Source organism: Octopus bimaculoides, chromosome 7 (genome assembly GCF_046866305.1).
Source record: "Octopus bimaculoides isolate indiv1 chromosome 7, ASM4686630v1, whole genome shotgun sequence".
In the NCBI taxonomy this organism is placed as follows: domain Eukaryota; kingdom Metazoa; phylum Mollusca; class Cephalopoda; order Octopoda; family Octopodidae; genus Octopus; species Octopus bimaculoides.
This window is the reverse complement of record NC_142934.1, coordinates 24,397,219-24,412,027: the sequence shown is the minus strand read 5'-3', so window position 1 is coordinate 24,412,027 and position 14,809 is coordinate 24,397,219. Positions and strand designations below refer to the sequence as shown.

The following is a 14,809-nucleotide window of genomic DNA, read 5'->3' as shown; positions in this document are numbered from 1 at the left end:
TGGTCCATTGCTGGATTACTCATTTTTGCCAGCTGAGTGGACTGGAGCAATGTGAAATTAAATATTTTGCTCAGCACATCACCTGGTCCATAAATCAAAACCTCAATCTTACCATCATGAATTCAGCATTCTAACCACTACATTTATTCACATTGCATGTGATAACTCACTAGTATATTATAGCTTCTTTTTATTTCTTTGCTATATAGCATCCTCTGCTCTTCTGAACTGCCAAACATCGTTTCAGTCACTCAAACCACCCTGTATCTCACACAAAAACTTGTATTAAAAAAAATTATATCTAGAACTCCTTCCCTGCCCATGTTTTCCCTTCAGACATCAACCAGTAATAATTCAAACTGAACAAAAAAGCTTATATACATTTATATATTAGTTGACACAGTTTATTAGTAAATATGTCGTGTACACTTGAGTGAAATTCCTCTCCTCTCTATTATATATACATACGAATGTAGTAGATAACCGCTAGCATTTGACCACATTTTGGACCCTGTTGTGTCCACTACTCTGATTGGTCGGTATTGACACAATTTGTCTCTTGCTCTATCGCGTGCCAATATGCAACCCAACCAACCGCAGCCTTCAAATAAGGTCACGTATGACAAGCCTGTTTTCTACATCAGCTGAGCCCACAACTCCTTATAAAAAAACCTAACTTTTCCTCATCTCGATGTCTTTGGTTTCAGGCATTTTAAAGTCTAACCACTGACCACAGAAGACACCGCCATTTCCAGCGACAACACAACAGCAGCCACATGGAGACTCATCAACTTTGTCCAGCAGCATTCAGTGACCTCCATCTCCGTCGCCACCATTTGTCCTAATGTCAACATCTTTCTACATACGCATACATCTTCTTATGATGGCTTGCCAATTATTCTGTAAATATGACGCACACACAATCACACATGTTAACATATCAATAAATCTCTTAAACGTTCTACCCAGTTGTGTCTCTTATTTCCCTCTGGCACATATATGCATTGTTCTATTTATATTTATTGTATCGACCGTGTGGTGTACTAAGGAGCCATTCTCATCACCTCACTTCGCACAGACATCACAAATCAGTGACCCGTTCCAGCTTCTTGAAACTACAAAACAATTATAATGGGAGAAGAAGAGGGAGATACTCCACAGGTATCTAAACCTTCATGTCCATTATAAATATATACCGACACTGGTTACTGTGAAGAGATTCATTAAGACTGAAACCAGTCACTTTGTTTTCAAAGGGTGTGTCCACATTGTAAATTATATCAATATCTGACTAAATACAATAATATGTTTTAGTGTTCTGACTTGGACTTTTGAAAATCTGACAACTCAGCTGATCAAGTCAAAATATATGTTGGAACAGATTTGAAATGGTCGTTTATGCTACCAGAAAAGGAAAATAGTTTCTGATTTAAGTACAAAGTCAAATATTTTGAGATGATAGGTCAGTCAGTACCATTGAACTTAACTGGTACTTTATTTTATCAAACTTGGGCAGATGACAGGCAATATAACCTCAGCAGGATTTGATCTCAGAATGTAAAGAGTTGAAACAAATACCACAATGCATTTTTTTAAGATTCCCTTACAATTTCACCAATTTGTCAACTTTTGGAAAAAGTAAAGTAATATTAATTAGTGACAGACATTGTTTCTCCTGTCCTTGCTTTCGTACAGCAAGCAAAATGTAAATATAGTCTTTTACACACTAACACAGTGCGAAAGTATGAGATACATCTCGGTCATAGATAACCAAACAAACAGTTGTATATAAACTTGGTTTTTATTTAATGCCATTTTTGTTGCTATGTTTATAAGACTTGTCAGTCTGCCTCATGGTCCTGGTGGACAAAATGGAAAGGTATTGCCCAGGAGGATGGTGAGGAAGATGCACTAGAACAGCCACTCTGACTAACAAAGTTTGCATTTGTTGATAGCCATCTCTGCCCAAGAGCTGTGAGCAGGGATGTAGGCTGGGGGTCTCCACACCCACAGGTTGGACTACAAATCAGTTAGAGAGTGGTCGATAGCTTACTCTTCTCAGCTTGATGAGCAGCGAAACCTGGGCTGGCAAACAAACACACCAGATTGTCAACGCCCATGATGGAGTACTGCCCTAAATGGTTAAGTTGACCAAATTGACCCCAGTTCTTATTTTCTAAGTCTAGTTAGTATTTTATTGGTGTGACACTGCTAGATTATAGAGACATAAACAAACCTAAATGGCTGACACACATATACATATACAATGGCCTTCTGCATCTGTCAAATTCACTCACAAAGAATTGATCAACTTGCTCTGTTTTCTTGTATGTGCATCCATTTTGATAAAAATATTATTTGAATGATGACATCGTTCATGTAGCTAATACACAAAAATAGAATTTTTCCTAACAAAGGAAGATAAAAGAGAGAGAAAAAGAACTAAATAAAAATCAAAGAGAAGAAAGTTAAAAATAGAGACGTATCTATTTTTACGAAAGCGCGGCTGATGATTTGATGAATTAAGTTGGCATTAAAGTATGCCGCGTAGATTCTGTGAAAATAAAGTTGGTTGACTGCACATAAACTGAGTATCTCTATCTCTCTAAATATATATATATATAAGCATACACTCACAGATCAGACCATCACTCGGTGTTACGGCACAACATAATGAGAAAAAAGAAAATAAGTCTTTTTTTTTACGAAAATACGGCTGAAGATTTGATGAACTAGGTTTGCATTAAAGTTTATTGCTAAGGTTCTGTGAAATCAGTGGAATTGCTTGACTAGACATATAGTGAGTATATTATATCTCTACATATCTCCATATATCTGATTATCTCACCAAATACAGAGAAAACATTAAGTTGATGCTTTGTCAGTTGTTAATTATTTTAATATTTCTAGTACAAGAAACTTCTCTGTTGTAATAATCCATATTATGATCTATTGGTAGTCAGGTGTTATTTACATTCAGGCTTAATCTCGATTGAATTTAAATACTAACAGCATTCAGTTTCAGAAACTATGTGCCAAACATTAAGCATGGCAACTTTCAAGTATCATTTGTGACAGATTGTCATAATTAATAACAAATCCTGTTTTTTCTCTGTTGTCATTGAATCTCTTTTCAACCATATCAGTTTGTTCTGGATCCCGGTATGTTTTGTTCATCCAAAGTGTTTTGTGTTTTGACGAGGCATCTATCTGTATATGTTTAAATATTTACGTTTATCTTGTGTTCAATGTGGATATTTTAGTTTCAATTTAACGATATAGAAGAACTTTAAACAACAATAGAAACATTGTATTCAACTTAAAATATTAATAAACAATGGTAAAAAATTTTTGAACAGAAACTTATTGTAAACAATTGCAGCGTGGAAGGTGTTTATAAGCCATTTAAAATAACACACAAAAGCCGTCAGATTCACTTCAACATTTAAATTTAATTTGTCAAAATATTTTCCTCGCTCTGAGACCGCGACCTGTTCACTGACAAAATTGTGTTGCATCTCAGTGAACTGCATTGTCAGTGAACAGGTCGCGGTCTCAAAGCGACGAAAATATTTTGACAAATTAAATTTAAATGTTGAAGTGAATCTGACGGCTTTTGTGTGTTATTTTAAATGGCTTATAAACACCTTCCACGCTGCAATTGTTTTTGTTCCAGTACACGATCTCAGATCAGGTCACTTGCTATGCAAGTACATCTCCGTAATTTATTGTAAATTTTCTTTATATAGTTTGCAGCTTCATGTACCAATTTCTAATGAGACTTAATATGTTAATAGACAATGTTAATGAAAATGCATTATTTAGCATCCATCTCTGGTGGATTGCTTTTAATGTCTTCTGTCATAAAATATTCTGTGTTCCCTAAGTTCCTTACTGTCTTTTAGCTCCCATCCAATTTTATTGTGAACAACAGAATCTTTGTAATTAGATTTCCGTCCCTATCCCGAGGGTGTGTGTTCAAATTTCTTTTATATCCCCGGTAACCACCTTACAGCTTCACTCCATTAAAGTCCCAATGCCATGTACATCGCTGTATTGTTGTTGCCTAGTTTTGATGGGTATGTTTTCTTTAGTAAATTGATGGTGTCCCCGAGTTACCTATTTATATTATAGTCCACTCACACAAAATAAATAAATAAAAATTTTATCAGTTTTTCTACGTCTGTATACTTCATTATTACCTCATCTATGCATCATCCATTTACACACTATTGTGTCTCACCTTCACAGTATTTTCTGTATTTTTTATTGTAACATTGTTATTGTTCTGGTCTAGTCCCCACTCTCTTCAAATCATCATCATCGTTTAACGTCCGCTTTCCATGCTAGCATGGGTTGGACGATTTGACTGAGGACTGGTGAACCAGATGGCTACACCAGGCTCCAATCTGATTTGGCAGAGTTTCTACAGCTGGGTGCTTTTACGTACCACCGGCACGAAGGCCAGTCAGGCGGTACTGGCAAAGGCCACGCTCAAAATGGTGTATTTTACGTGCCACCTGCACAGGAGCCAGTCTAGGGGCACTGTGTTAAATTTTCATTGCTTTTTTTTTCAACCTTCTATGTGGATGACAACACTGTTTGTTATTTATATGTGTATACTCCCACAAAAAGAATTCTTGATTTCTTTCTACATCTGTGTGTCTCATTATTTCCTTTCAAAAGTTCTTGTCCATACATCACATCATAACTGATGTTATGTATGGATATCCTTAATATTGTTTTTCTGCTCTTCCCCTTTTATTCTCTCATTCAATCTAGTCAAGCCCTATTTCTCTAATAACTGTCATTTACATTGTCCTTTTTACCTTATATTTTTTATTTCAGGTTTTGTGGTGACAATGAGATGGTATTGTGGAATTCAGTATATTTAAGGAACTTTACCAGATTTTGAAGAAAGAAAACTGGTATTATGAAGAATAGATTACAAGTAACACATCTATAACATCTTGAGGAAGTTGCATTAATGTTTGAATTAAGATTATAAGCACATTGTGATAGAGATATGTAACATGATCGAGCTAAATCAGAATCTAGTTGCTACACAGATACAAATTTTGTCTTTTGTATACCAGTAAAAAAACATTTATATAGTTTAATCCTTTATTAAAGAAAGTTTTTTTGGTTTTTCATACAAGTTAAAAAGCTTAAATGTTTTAAAATGAATAGTTAAGTAATTATCAAAAACAAATTTTGTTCTTGCATAATGATGTCCAGAAAGATAAGAAATTTTATCAGGGCATAATCTCTTGTAAAACTTTATCCTACATCAGTAATTTGACCAAGCATAAATGTATCTATACTGGTGAAAAGTTATACTGTTTTGATATTTGTGGAAGAGTGTCCTCTCAGCAAAGTCATTTGACTACACACAAATATATTCATTTATGTGAGAAACCATATCAATGCAATATCTGTGGAAAAATATTTGCTGCATTTGATAAATTAATGTTTGGCTATGAAAATGGTATTTGTGGTAAGCATATTTTAGAATATCCATTAAATAGACACAATCCTATTTACACAAGTGAAAAGCCATGCTATTTTAATACTTGTAGGAAAACATTCTTTTGAAGAGGTAACATGACTAATCACAGAGGTGCTCAGGGTAGTGAGAATCCATACTCTTGTGATATCTGTGGGAAAACATTCTCTGGCAGTAGTGCATTAACTAGACACATACGCATACACACTGGTGATAACCCATACCACTGTGATATCTGTGGTAAAAGATTCTGTGTCAGTAATAGATTAACTCAGCACATCCGCATGCACACTGGTGAGAAACCATACCACTGTGATATTTGTGGAAAAAGATTCTCTGGCAAGAGTAATTTATCTAGACACATACGCATGCACACAGGTGACAATCCATACCACTGTGAAATCTGTGGTAAAACCTTCTCGGTGAATACTCATCTAACTCAACATGTACGCATACACACTGGTGAGAAACCATATCACTGTGATATATGTGATAAAACATTCACTCAGAATGGTCATTTAATTCAACATGTACGTATTCACACAGGTGAAAATCCATTTCACTGTGATACCTGTGGTAAATCCTTCTCTCAGAAAGGTCATTTAACACTCCATGTACGTGGTCACACAGGTGAAAGACCATACACTTGTGATATTTGTGGTAAATCATATGCTGACAATCAGAATTTAAATCGTCACAAACCTGTTCACACAGGTGTAAAACCATATCATTGTGATATTTGTGGTAAAACTTACTCTGAGAGTAGGAGTTTGACTAATCATAAAAAAAAGGCACATGGACAGCAAGCAATAAAAGAATTAATCTGAAGAAGTTTTATGAACTGTTACCTCATGAAGACAAAAGGGAATTTCTATGGGACAGATAATACAAAGGAATTTTTTGGAAAATGGACAAATATAAACTGGAGATTTTCTTTTTTCTCACACATTCTACATGATGATAGAACTGAAGCATGGAAGGTAATTGTAAATAAGAAGCAGTGCATAGTGTTATAATAAAAGAATCTCTCCACTACATGGTTATTACATTTTTCAATGATTCATTTTGGATTAACTTTAGTATCTAGTTTGCTTACACAGACATTTGTCATCATTTTAATGCTATGAATTGTTCTATTTTGTGACTGATGTATTTCTCTGTCTTTTAATTAAAGTTTTAATAATCTACAAAAACTATTTCATCATTTGTTTCTGCAAGAATAAGTTTGTGTATTTAGAAGTAGGATGATTTGCTGTAAACTGTTAACTTTAATTGAAACATTCTGTCTTGCTGATTATTGCATGCAGAATGTTAAATAATATAAAAAGAAGAGATACAAATGGAGAAAGAAAATCTAAACGTGCTGACAAATATCTCTCAATGGGATTTGAGAAATACAATTTTGACTTATAGCATCACAGAGCACTGGATATTGTCAAATTGTAACATGTTAGAAGTAAGTGACTAATAGTACAGTTAGAGCAGGACTTGGAGCAAAGCAGTATACAATAGGTGAATAGGAGGATGAAGTTTGAAAAGCTAAGTGACCCTTTTAAGGATAGAAAGTAAAAGTGTGACACAGAAGAATGCATGTTACATTACTGTTGCTATCAGAATATGATTGATGAAGTTGAAGTGTTTAAATGTTATAAGTGTTAAAGGGTATGTCCATGTGAACTACATTGTCATTGGGGAGAAAAGTATGTCCAAATCGACATGGCATGTCAGTGTGATCATTATTAAGGTACTTATTGATCTAACTTAACAAACACCTCTCAGCCCTAACCCATAATTGTCTATCTTTGACCTTTTGGCTCCAGTTTGGTCATATAGCTACCTTTTAAAATTGTCCTACTCCATTAATTTCAGTGTACCACTGGAGTGCTTATATTTGTGTTCACCAGTCTGTCACCTGTTGACCTGCTTTGTAGATATCACACCTACTGTCATTATACAACTAGTCACTGAATTGTAGCATGTTATATTTTAATACTGTCGTGTATTCTATTATGTTATAATCCTCTATCTAAATTAGGGGTCAGCAAACTTATTTCATTGATCCCTCCATTGAATAGTTGATAACTTATTGACTCCTTTCATGTGAATTTGTAAGTATAATTAATAAAAATTTGATTTAAAAACAATAATTCCTTCCTTCCTTTTGTGCTATTACCCATTTTTAATAAATATTTAATGAAAATACTCAACAAAATTGAAAAATAAAAATCCAGTCATATTATATTGACATAGACGGGATGTATACTGTGAAATATGTTTGATGAATACTAGTAGTTATTGTATTGATATTTGGCTGGAAATTAGTGAGCTTTAACCTTAAATTATCATGCTTTTCTAGATTCAATTTGCTCATAATTCAACACCTTTAATGCTTAAAATCGTTTCAGGTGTTTATTGATCCTTTGGATTGCAACCTAGACTACATTACCCCTGGTCCAAATAGATAATTCTATTTCCATTGATTGAGAGATATCTATCATCTCTTTTTTTTCCAAATCATAACTCTGCTTCTCTTTTCATAGTTTTTGAATGCAATAATCTGAAAAATATCTTGTTTCAAATAAAGTAAACTGTTTACAACAAATCACCCTTCTTCTTCGAAATACACAAAAGTATTATTGAGGAATGAAACGATGAAATAACTAGTGAACACACATTGTCTGAAAGAAGTTGTTCTCAGTAGACAAAATACAATAGCAATTAGTATGTTCATGTTAGAATCTACTGGAGTGTATTAAGAATGAATATGTGCATCGTCATTTTGATTTTTGCAACTCAATTCAAAAATTGGGAAACTACAATCAGTCATAAAATACAACAGTTCATAGCATAAGAATGTGGACAAGTGAGATTCTTCCACTGGATATGGCTGTTAATGCCAGTGACGTCTAACTTCGGATATTTACAGCATGTTTACAAGATACAATGATGTGAAAGCTCTTAAAAAATGGAGGCATTAGAATAAATGGCAAATACCAGATTCATTGATAACAAAATGCTGATTTCTGAATCATTTTCAGGATTCATCATCATCATCATCATCATCACTGTTTTAACATTCATTTTTCCATGCCTGCATAAGTCAGATGGAATTTGTTAAGGCAGATTTTGTATGGCTAGATGTTCTTTCTGTTGCTAGTCCTCACTGGTTTCCAAGTAAGATAAGATTTCCTTTTGACCAGACATATTTTCATGGAAGATTGTAAGTGAGGGACACTGCTTGTATGATGGTGATGGTCATTTACAATTAATATGCAATGTCAAGGCTAGGAGACACACTCACATATATACATACAAGTTTCTTTTCAGTTTCTTTCTACCAAACCCACTTATACAAGGCTTTGGTGAGCTTGGGGCTATAGTAGAAGACAATTGCCAAAGGTGCCACTCACTTGGACTGAACCTGAAACCATGTGGTTGGGATGCAGATGTCTTAACCACACAATAAACAATTAACATGACGATTGTTACAGTATTCAAACCATGAGGTTGGGTTGATGTTAAACTATCCATCATGTAGTTTATCAGGGTGTACAGGACTGATGTAGCATCATTAACTTCCAGAAAGATAAAGATGTGATTGGGAGAAGAAAATACAAGTGTCAAGTAATTACATCATAGATAGTTACATGTAAATTAGTACAAGAGACAGTCTGTAGTTAAAGAGGATATAGTTTGGTTTTTGTATTGGGTTGGCAACTAAGTTCCCACCATTTTTTTTTAAATCTAAATTTTTTAAAAGGTTTAATAAAAAATAACAACTAATTAATCAAGAATGTATTCACCCTTGTTGTTTACAACTTCTTCCCATCGTTCAACAAGATTTTCAATACCTTGTTGGTAGAAATCACCCGATGTCAACTCGAAAAATTGATCCAACCAAGCTCTCAATTTTGCATCAGTATTGAACGAAACTTCGCGCATAGCATTTGAAAGAGGTGGAAATCCGTTGGTGCCAAATCAGGAGAGTACAGCGGGTGTGACAGCTTTTGTATAGCCTGATGCCCTTCTTCTCACCAACCTTTACCTGTTTCCAAGTAAAGTAATATTTTCCCATGACCAAACATGTTTTCACAGAATGTTGGAAATGAATGACACTACTTGTATAACAGTGACACTCATTTACAACTATCATGTGATGTCAAGACAAAGCAACAAAAAATACAGACAAATAGATAGATAGATAATCTGGCTTCTTTCAGTTTGCATCTACTAAATTCACTCACAAAATTTTGGTTGGCCCAGGGCTATAATAGAAGACACTTATCGAAAGTGTGATGCAATGAGGATAAATTCAAAACCATGTATTTGAGAAGAAAAGTTTCAACTACACAGCCACACCTGCACCTCTATTCCTTGATTAATAACGTTTTCACCATAGTGCATAACTGATATTTGCAATAGATAAGCCAGTATAGACTAGAACCCAGAAGTGACTAGTTCCAAAAGATCAAACATCTGTACAACAGATTTATATCTGTGTAAGTATAACAAGGGAAAGGGAGAGAGAAAAAAAGGGCTTTTAAACATCTGCAGTGGAACTTTGTGAGTGACAGGTCGCAGTAATGTGACGAAAATTTTGACCCCTCTTAAAATAGAAAGAAAAGTGCAACTCTGAAATCATGAAATATACAATTACAGGGCAAAACTTCGATATAAGTAGGATCACCCAATTACAGCATAAGTACTCTATCTGTTTGATGATTGAGAACGTGCCAAGCGATCGTCTAGGTGTTGGGAGAAGCAGCTGCTATTTCTAGTGTTCTTCGGGTCGCGAGGATCGGATACCGCAGAACAGACTCGTGCAAAAGAAGGAAAACGAGGTAAGCCAATTACTTTTACTCGCACGCATACACCACAATAGACACTTGGAGAAATAAATTTCAGCTACACATTTTAATATTGGTGTACTGGTTAAGAGAAAGGAAGAAGAGAGAGAGATCCGTTTTTACGAAAGTACGGCTGAAGATTTGATTAAGTCTGCTTGGAAGTATATCACTTGGGTTCTGTGAATCTGTAAAGATGGTTTATTGGACAGATAGTAAGTATATTGTGTCTATAGATCCATAGATCAAATTATCTCTCAATATTATAACACTAAATAATGAGAAAAAGATTAAAAAACAGTAAGTTGGTGTGTTTTCAGTAGCTAATTATTTCTAATGAAAACGTCTCTTGTAACAATCCACAATATGATGTTTTGATCGTGTGATGCGATTTACGTTCAGGTTTAATCTGTTTAAATGTAAACATTAGCAATATTCAGTTTTAGAAACTATTTAGCTAACATTATGCATGGTGACATTCCAGTATTTGTTAACTATCTGTGATAGATTGTTGCAATAATAACAAATTCTCTTTGTTTTGCTCTCTTAGATTTTAGTTTCGTTTCAATCGAATTAGCTCGCTGTCAGTCTCGATATATTTTGAACATTCAGTTTGTTTATAATTATATAGGTTTGTCTTGTATTTTGTGTTTATTCATTTTAATGAAACAACAACCTACCTTGAAGCGCAGAAGTGTTTTATACATCAAAAATATTAACCTTATTAGTAAAAATGTCTGTGAAAAGTGATTGAAAACATATTTGCTCTCCTTTATTTTTTGCATAAAAGTCATTGTATTTTTAATTTGTGCATTTTGGCAATCGCCTCTTGTGTATTACTGAATATGCCTGTTTTAAACTGGTTCTGTCATAAACTCCTCGAATATGAGATAGTAAATAAAAGACTCGCTTGACCCACGTTTCCTTCATCTGTTTTTAGCACCTAACTAAGTATATTTTGTTATTGTCATAAACAACAGAACTTACATTATACGTTTTCCCGGCATCTCTCTCTATTATGATGGTGTTTGCTGTCGTTTACTTTCTCTATCCAACATTTTTAATTAACTACCACTCCACTAAATCAAAAACGCAATGTTCAGGCATTACTGTCTTGTTTAGTACTTTCTATGGTAGAACTTGAATTTATCTAGTTTAATTAATGGAGGTGCACTGTACTTTTGAGGTTCCCTAGTTTTTTTGAGTGTATTTTCCCAACTAAATCGAAGCAGGCGCTGATAGTCAGTTTAGAAATGCCGTCCTCAGTCATTGTCAAACTTGTTACTAGTAAAATGTGAAAATGATAACGATGAAGTATTGCAACATATGTATTATTCAGTAACCTTATAAAGTTATTTCAAGGTGAAAATCAAATATCACATCACACTGACCATGTATGCATCATCAACATAATCATCATTTAACGTTCACGTTCCACACCGGCGTAGGTTGGACGATTTGATAGGATCCAACAGGTCTGAAGATTGTATCAGGCTGCAATGTCTGCTTTGCCATGGTTTTTACACTTCTTACCCTTCTTAACGTTAACCACTTCACAGCGTATTCTGGGTGCTTTTTCATGACTAGAGGGATCTCACAGCTCCACATCTCTGCTTGCTCATTTGCCTTTTTACAAAGTGAGAGGTATGAACAATAGTGATGAGAGGGATGAGTGATAAAAGTACACAGTATTCTGAGATGGGTACCAATTTTTGAGGTAATATGACTCAGATGGCAGAGAGGTGACAGAAGTCCAGACGTGTTTTCAAGGAAAATTGAAAACAGACAAAACTGCTTGTGTGATTGTGACATTTGTTTACAATTAGCATGCAATGTCAAGGAGACACACACACACATGCATGCTCACCCACTTGCATATAGATGCACACACATGTACACAGAGGCATGCATGCACAAATATAAAGCTGACTTTTTTTCAGTTTTTCCCTCTACCAAATTCACTGAAAAGGCTTTGATCAGCCCAGGGCTATAATAGATGATGCTTGCACTAAGTATAGTGGGACTGAACCTGAAACTACATGGTTGTGAAGTGAACTTAACCTCACAGTTATATCTATGGCTATATGCACACACACACACTAAGTCTTGTTGCCAGCTGAGTTGAGTATGCTTCACTGAGGAGGATTAATAAGACAAACATTTGTTACTTTCACCAGTTGGTTTCAAAGACCAACTCCACTCACATTTTTAATGCATTGTATTTCCTAAAAATTTTGATTTGCTGATCTTGTAGGTATTATCTCTCTTGCCTGATTTTAGATCTTTTAAGTAACCTTTTGAGAGAATTTTGTGTAACTTCAGGAACAATATTGGTTAACCAAACTTTTTCAACCCACTACTTTATATATGTATGCCTTTGCCATTTGTTAGTTCAATCAGCCTACCATCTTGTTTCTAAAGTCTTCATCCACACATTATATCATCCATTTACATTACAAAGCTAGAGTACTGCATCTTCCCTCTGTAGATATTTTCTTATTTTTATTATTCTGCCTATCAACCTCTCTTGATAATCTCTTCAGTTTAATAACCTCTACGTTAACTTTTCATTGTTTTTTTTGTACATTATTTTCTTGTTCTTTATTTTTCATTGTTCTTTACTTCAGAGTCTGTGTTAACATTGAGATGGGAATTGCTGATTCAAGAGATATCAAGAAATTTGTCTGATTTTAAAGACAGAAGACGCAGAAGAACTGTTTTTTAATCATTTGATTAACTGTTTTTATAACATTGGTTAAGTTCCTGTGAAATTGAAACCAAGTTTATAAAAAGATTATAGATTATACTCCTGTGATGTCTGTGGAAAAACATTCCCCAAAAGAGATACTATGACTAATTACAAAGGTACTCATATGGGTGAGAAACCATTCCACTGTGATGTCTGTGGGAAAACATTCTCTGGCAATAGCGCATTAAGTAAACATGTACGTGTGCACACTGGTGACAACCCATATCACTGTGATATCTGTGGTAAAACATTCTCTGAAAGTAGTAGATTAACCACACACATACGTATGCACACTGGTGAGAAACCATACCACTGTGATATTTGTGGAAAAAGATTCACTGATAAAAGTGGATTAACTAAACACATACGCATGCACACAGGTGAGAAACCATATCACTGTGACACCTGTGGTAAAACATTCTCTCAGAACGGTCATTTAACTCAACATATACGTATTCACACAGGTGAGAATCCTTTTCATTGTGATGAATGTGGGAAAACATTCTCTGTTAGAAGTAATTTGACTGTTCACAAACGTATACACACTGGTGAGAAACCATACCATTGTGATATTTGTGGTGAAACCTTCTCTGTGTGTAATAAGTTAACTAATCACAAACAAGTTCACACAGGAGATAAACCATTTTATTGTGATATCTGTGGAAAAACATTCTCAAACAATAGTATATTATCTAGACACCTACGCCTGCACACAGGTGACAACCCATACTGCTGTGATATCTGTGGAAAAACATTCTCAAACAATAGTACATTAACTAGGCATGTACGTGTGCACACAGGTGACAGCCCGTATCATTGTGAAATTTGTGGCAAAACATTCTCTCTGAATGGTCATTTAACTCAACATGTACGTATTCACACAGGTGAGAAACCATACCCCTGTGATATATGTGGCAAAACATTCTCTGCCAGCAGTGGATTAACTAAGCATATACGTATGCATACTGGTGAGAAACCATACCACTGTGATATCTGTGGGAAAACATTCTCTCAGCACGGTCATTTAATTCAACATGTGCGTGTTCACACTGGTGAGAATCCATTTCACTGTGATATCTGTGGTAAATCCTTCTCTCAAAAAGGTCATTTAACACTCCATGTACGTGGTCACACAGGTGAAAGACCATACAGCTGTGATATTTGTGGTAAATCATATGCTGACAATCAGAATTTAAATCGTCACAAACCTGTTCACACAGGTGTAAAACCGTATCATTGTGATATTTGTGGTAAAACTTACTCTGAGAGTAGGAGCTTGACTCATCATAAAGGAAAGGCACATGGACAATAAACAATAAAAGAATAGAATTATTTTGCAGACTTATCACAAATTATTATGTCATGAAGTCACAAGGGAATTTTTGTGATACAGATAATACAATGAAAATGGACAAAAATGATATTTTCATTAACATAAACTACACATTTTTTTTAAAAGATTTTTTCCAGAATGTTCTAAAACATGGTAATAGAACTGAATGTAAATTTACACTTATCATTTTACCCATTTATCAGGTTGAAAATTATTGTAAATATGAAGAAAATTAATGTTTTAGAATAAAACTTTATTTATATGTATAAACCTTTCTATACAATTATTAATGATTAAAAATATATGGTAGTTATATTTTTAAATGATTCACTTTATCTACTCTGGTTACACAGACATTTGTCATCATTATATATACA

The 14,809-nt window shown here is 34.5% G+C and overlaps 2 protein-coding genes across 2 annotated transcripts; both read left to right on the top strand.

Annotated features, from left to right (window-relative positions):
- Nucleotides 1-2,555: 2,555 nt before the first annotated feature.
- LOC106881322 (uncharacterized) lies at nt 2,556-6,699 on the top strand. Its single transcript, XM_014931667.3, has 2 exons — nt 2,556-2,800; nt 4,849-6,699. Exon 2 carries the CDS (start codon nt 5,605-5,607, stop codon nt 6,331-6,333), a length of 729 nt encoding a protein of 242 aa, XP_014787153.2. The 5' UTR covers nt 2,556-2,800; nt 4,849-5,604; the 3' UTR covers nt 6,334-6,699.
- A 3,670-nt stretch (nt 6,700-10,369) lies between these two features.
- Nucleotides 10,370-14,702, top strand: LOC128248339 (uncharacterized). Its single transcript, XM_052969347.2, has 2 exons — nt 10,370-10,565; nt 12,978-14,702. The coding sequence occupies exon 2, from the start codon at nt 13,200-13,202 to the stop codon at nt 14,409-14,411; it is 1,212 nt and encodes a 403-aa protein (XP_052825307.1). The 5' UTR covers nt 10,370-10,565; nt 12,978-13,199; the 3' UTR covers nt 14,412-14,702.
- Nucleotides 14,703-14,809: the final 107 nt, after the last annotated feature.

What these genes read in the sequence shown, in the direction of transcription:
- LOC106881322 (XM_014931667.3), top strand. Translation starts at nt 5,605, where the DNA reads ATGACTAATCACAGAGGTGCTCAGGGTAGTGAGAATCCATACTCTTGT.
- LOC128248339 (XM_052969347.2), top strand. Translation starts at nt 13,200, where the DNA reads ATGACTAATTACAAAGGTACTCATATGGGTGAGAAACCATTCCACTGT.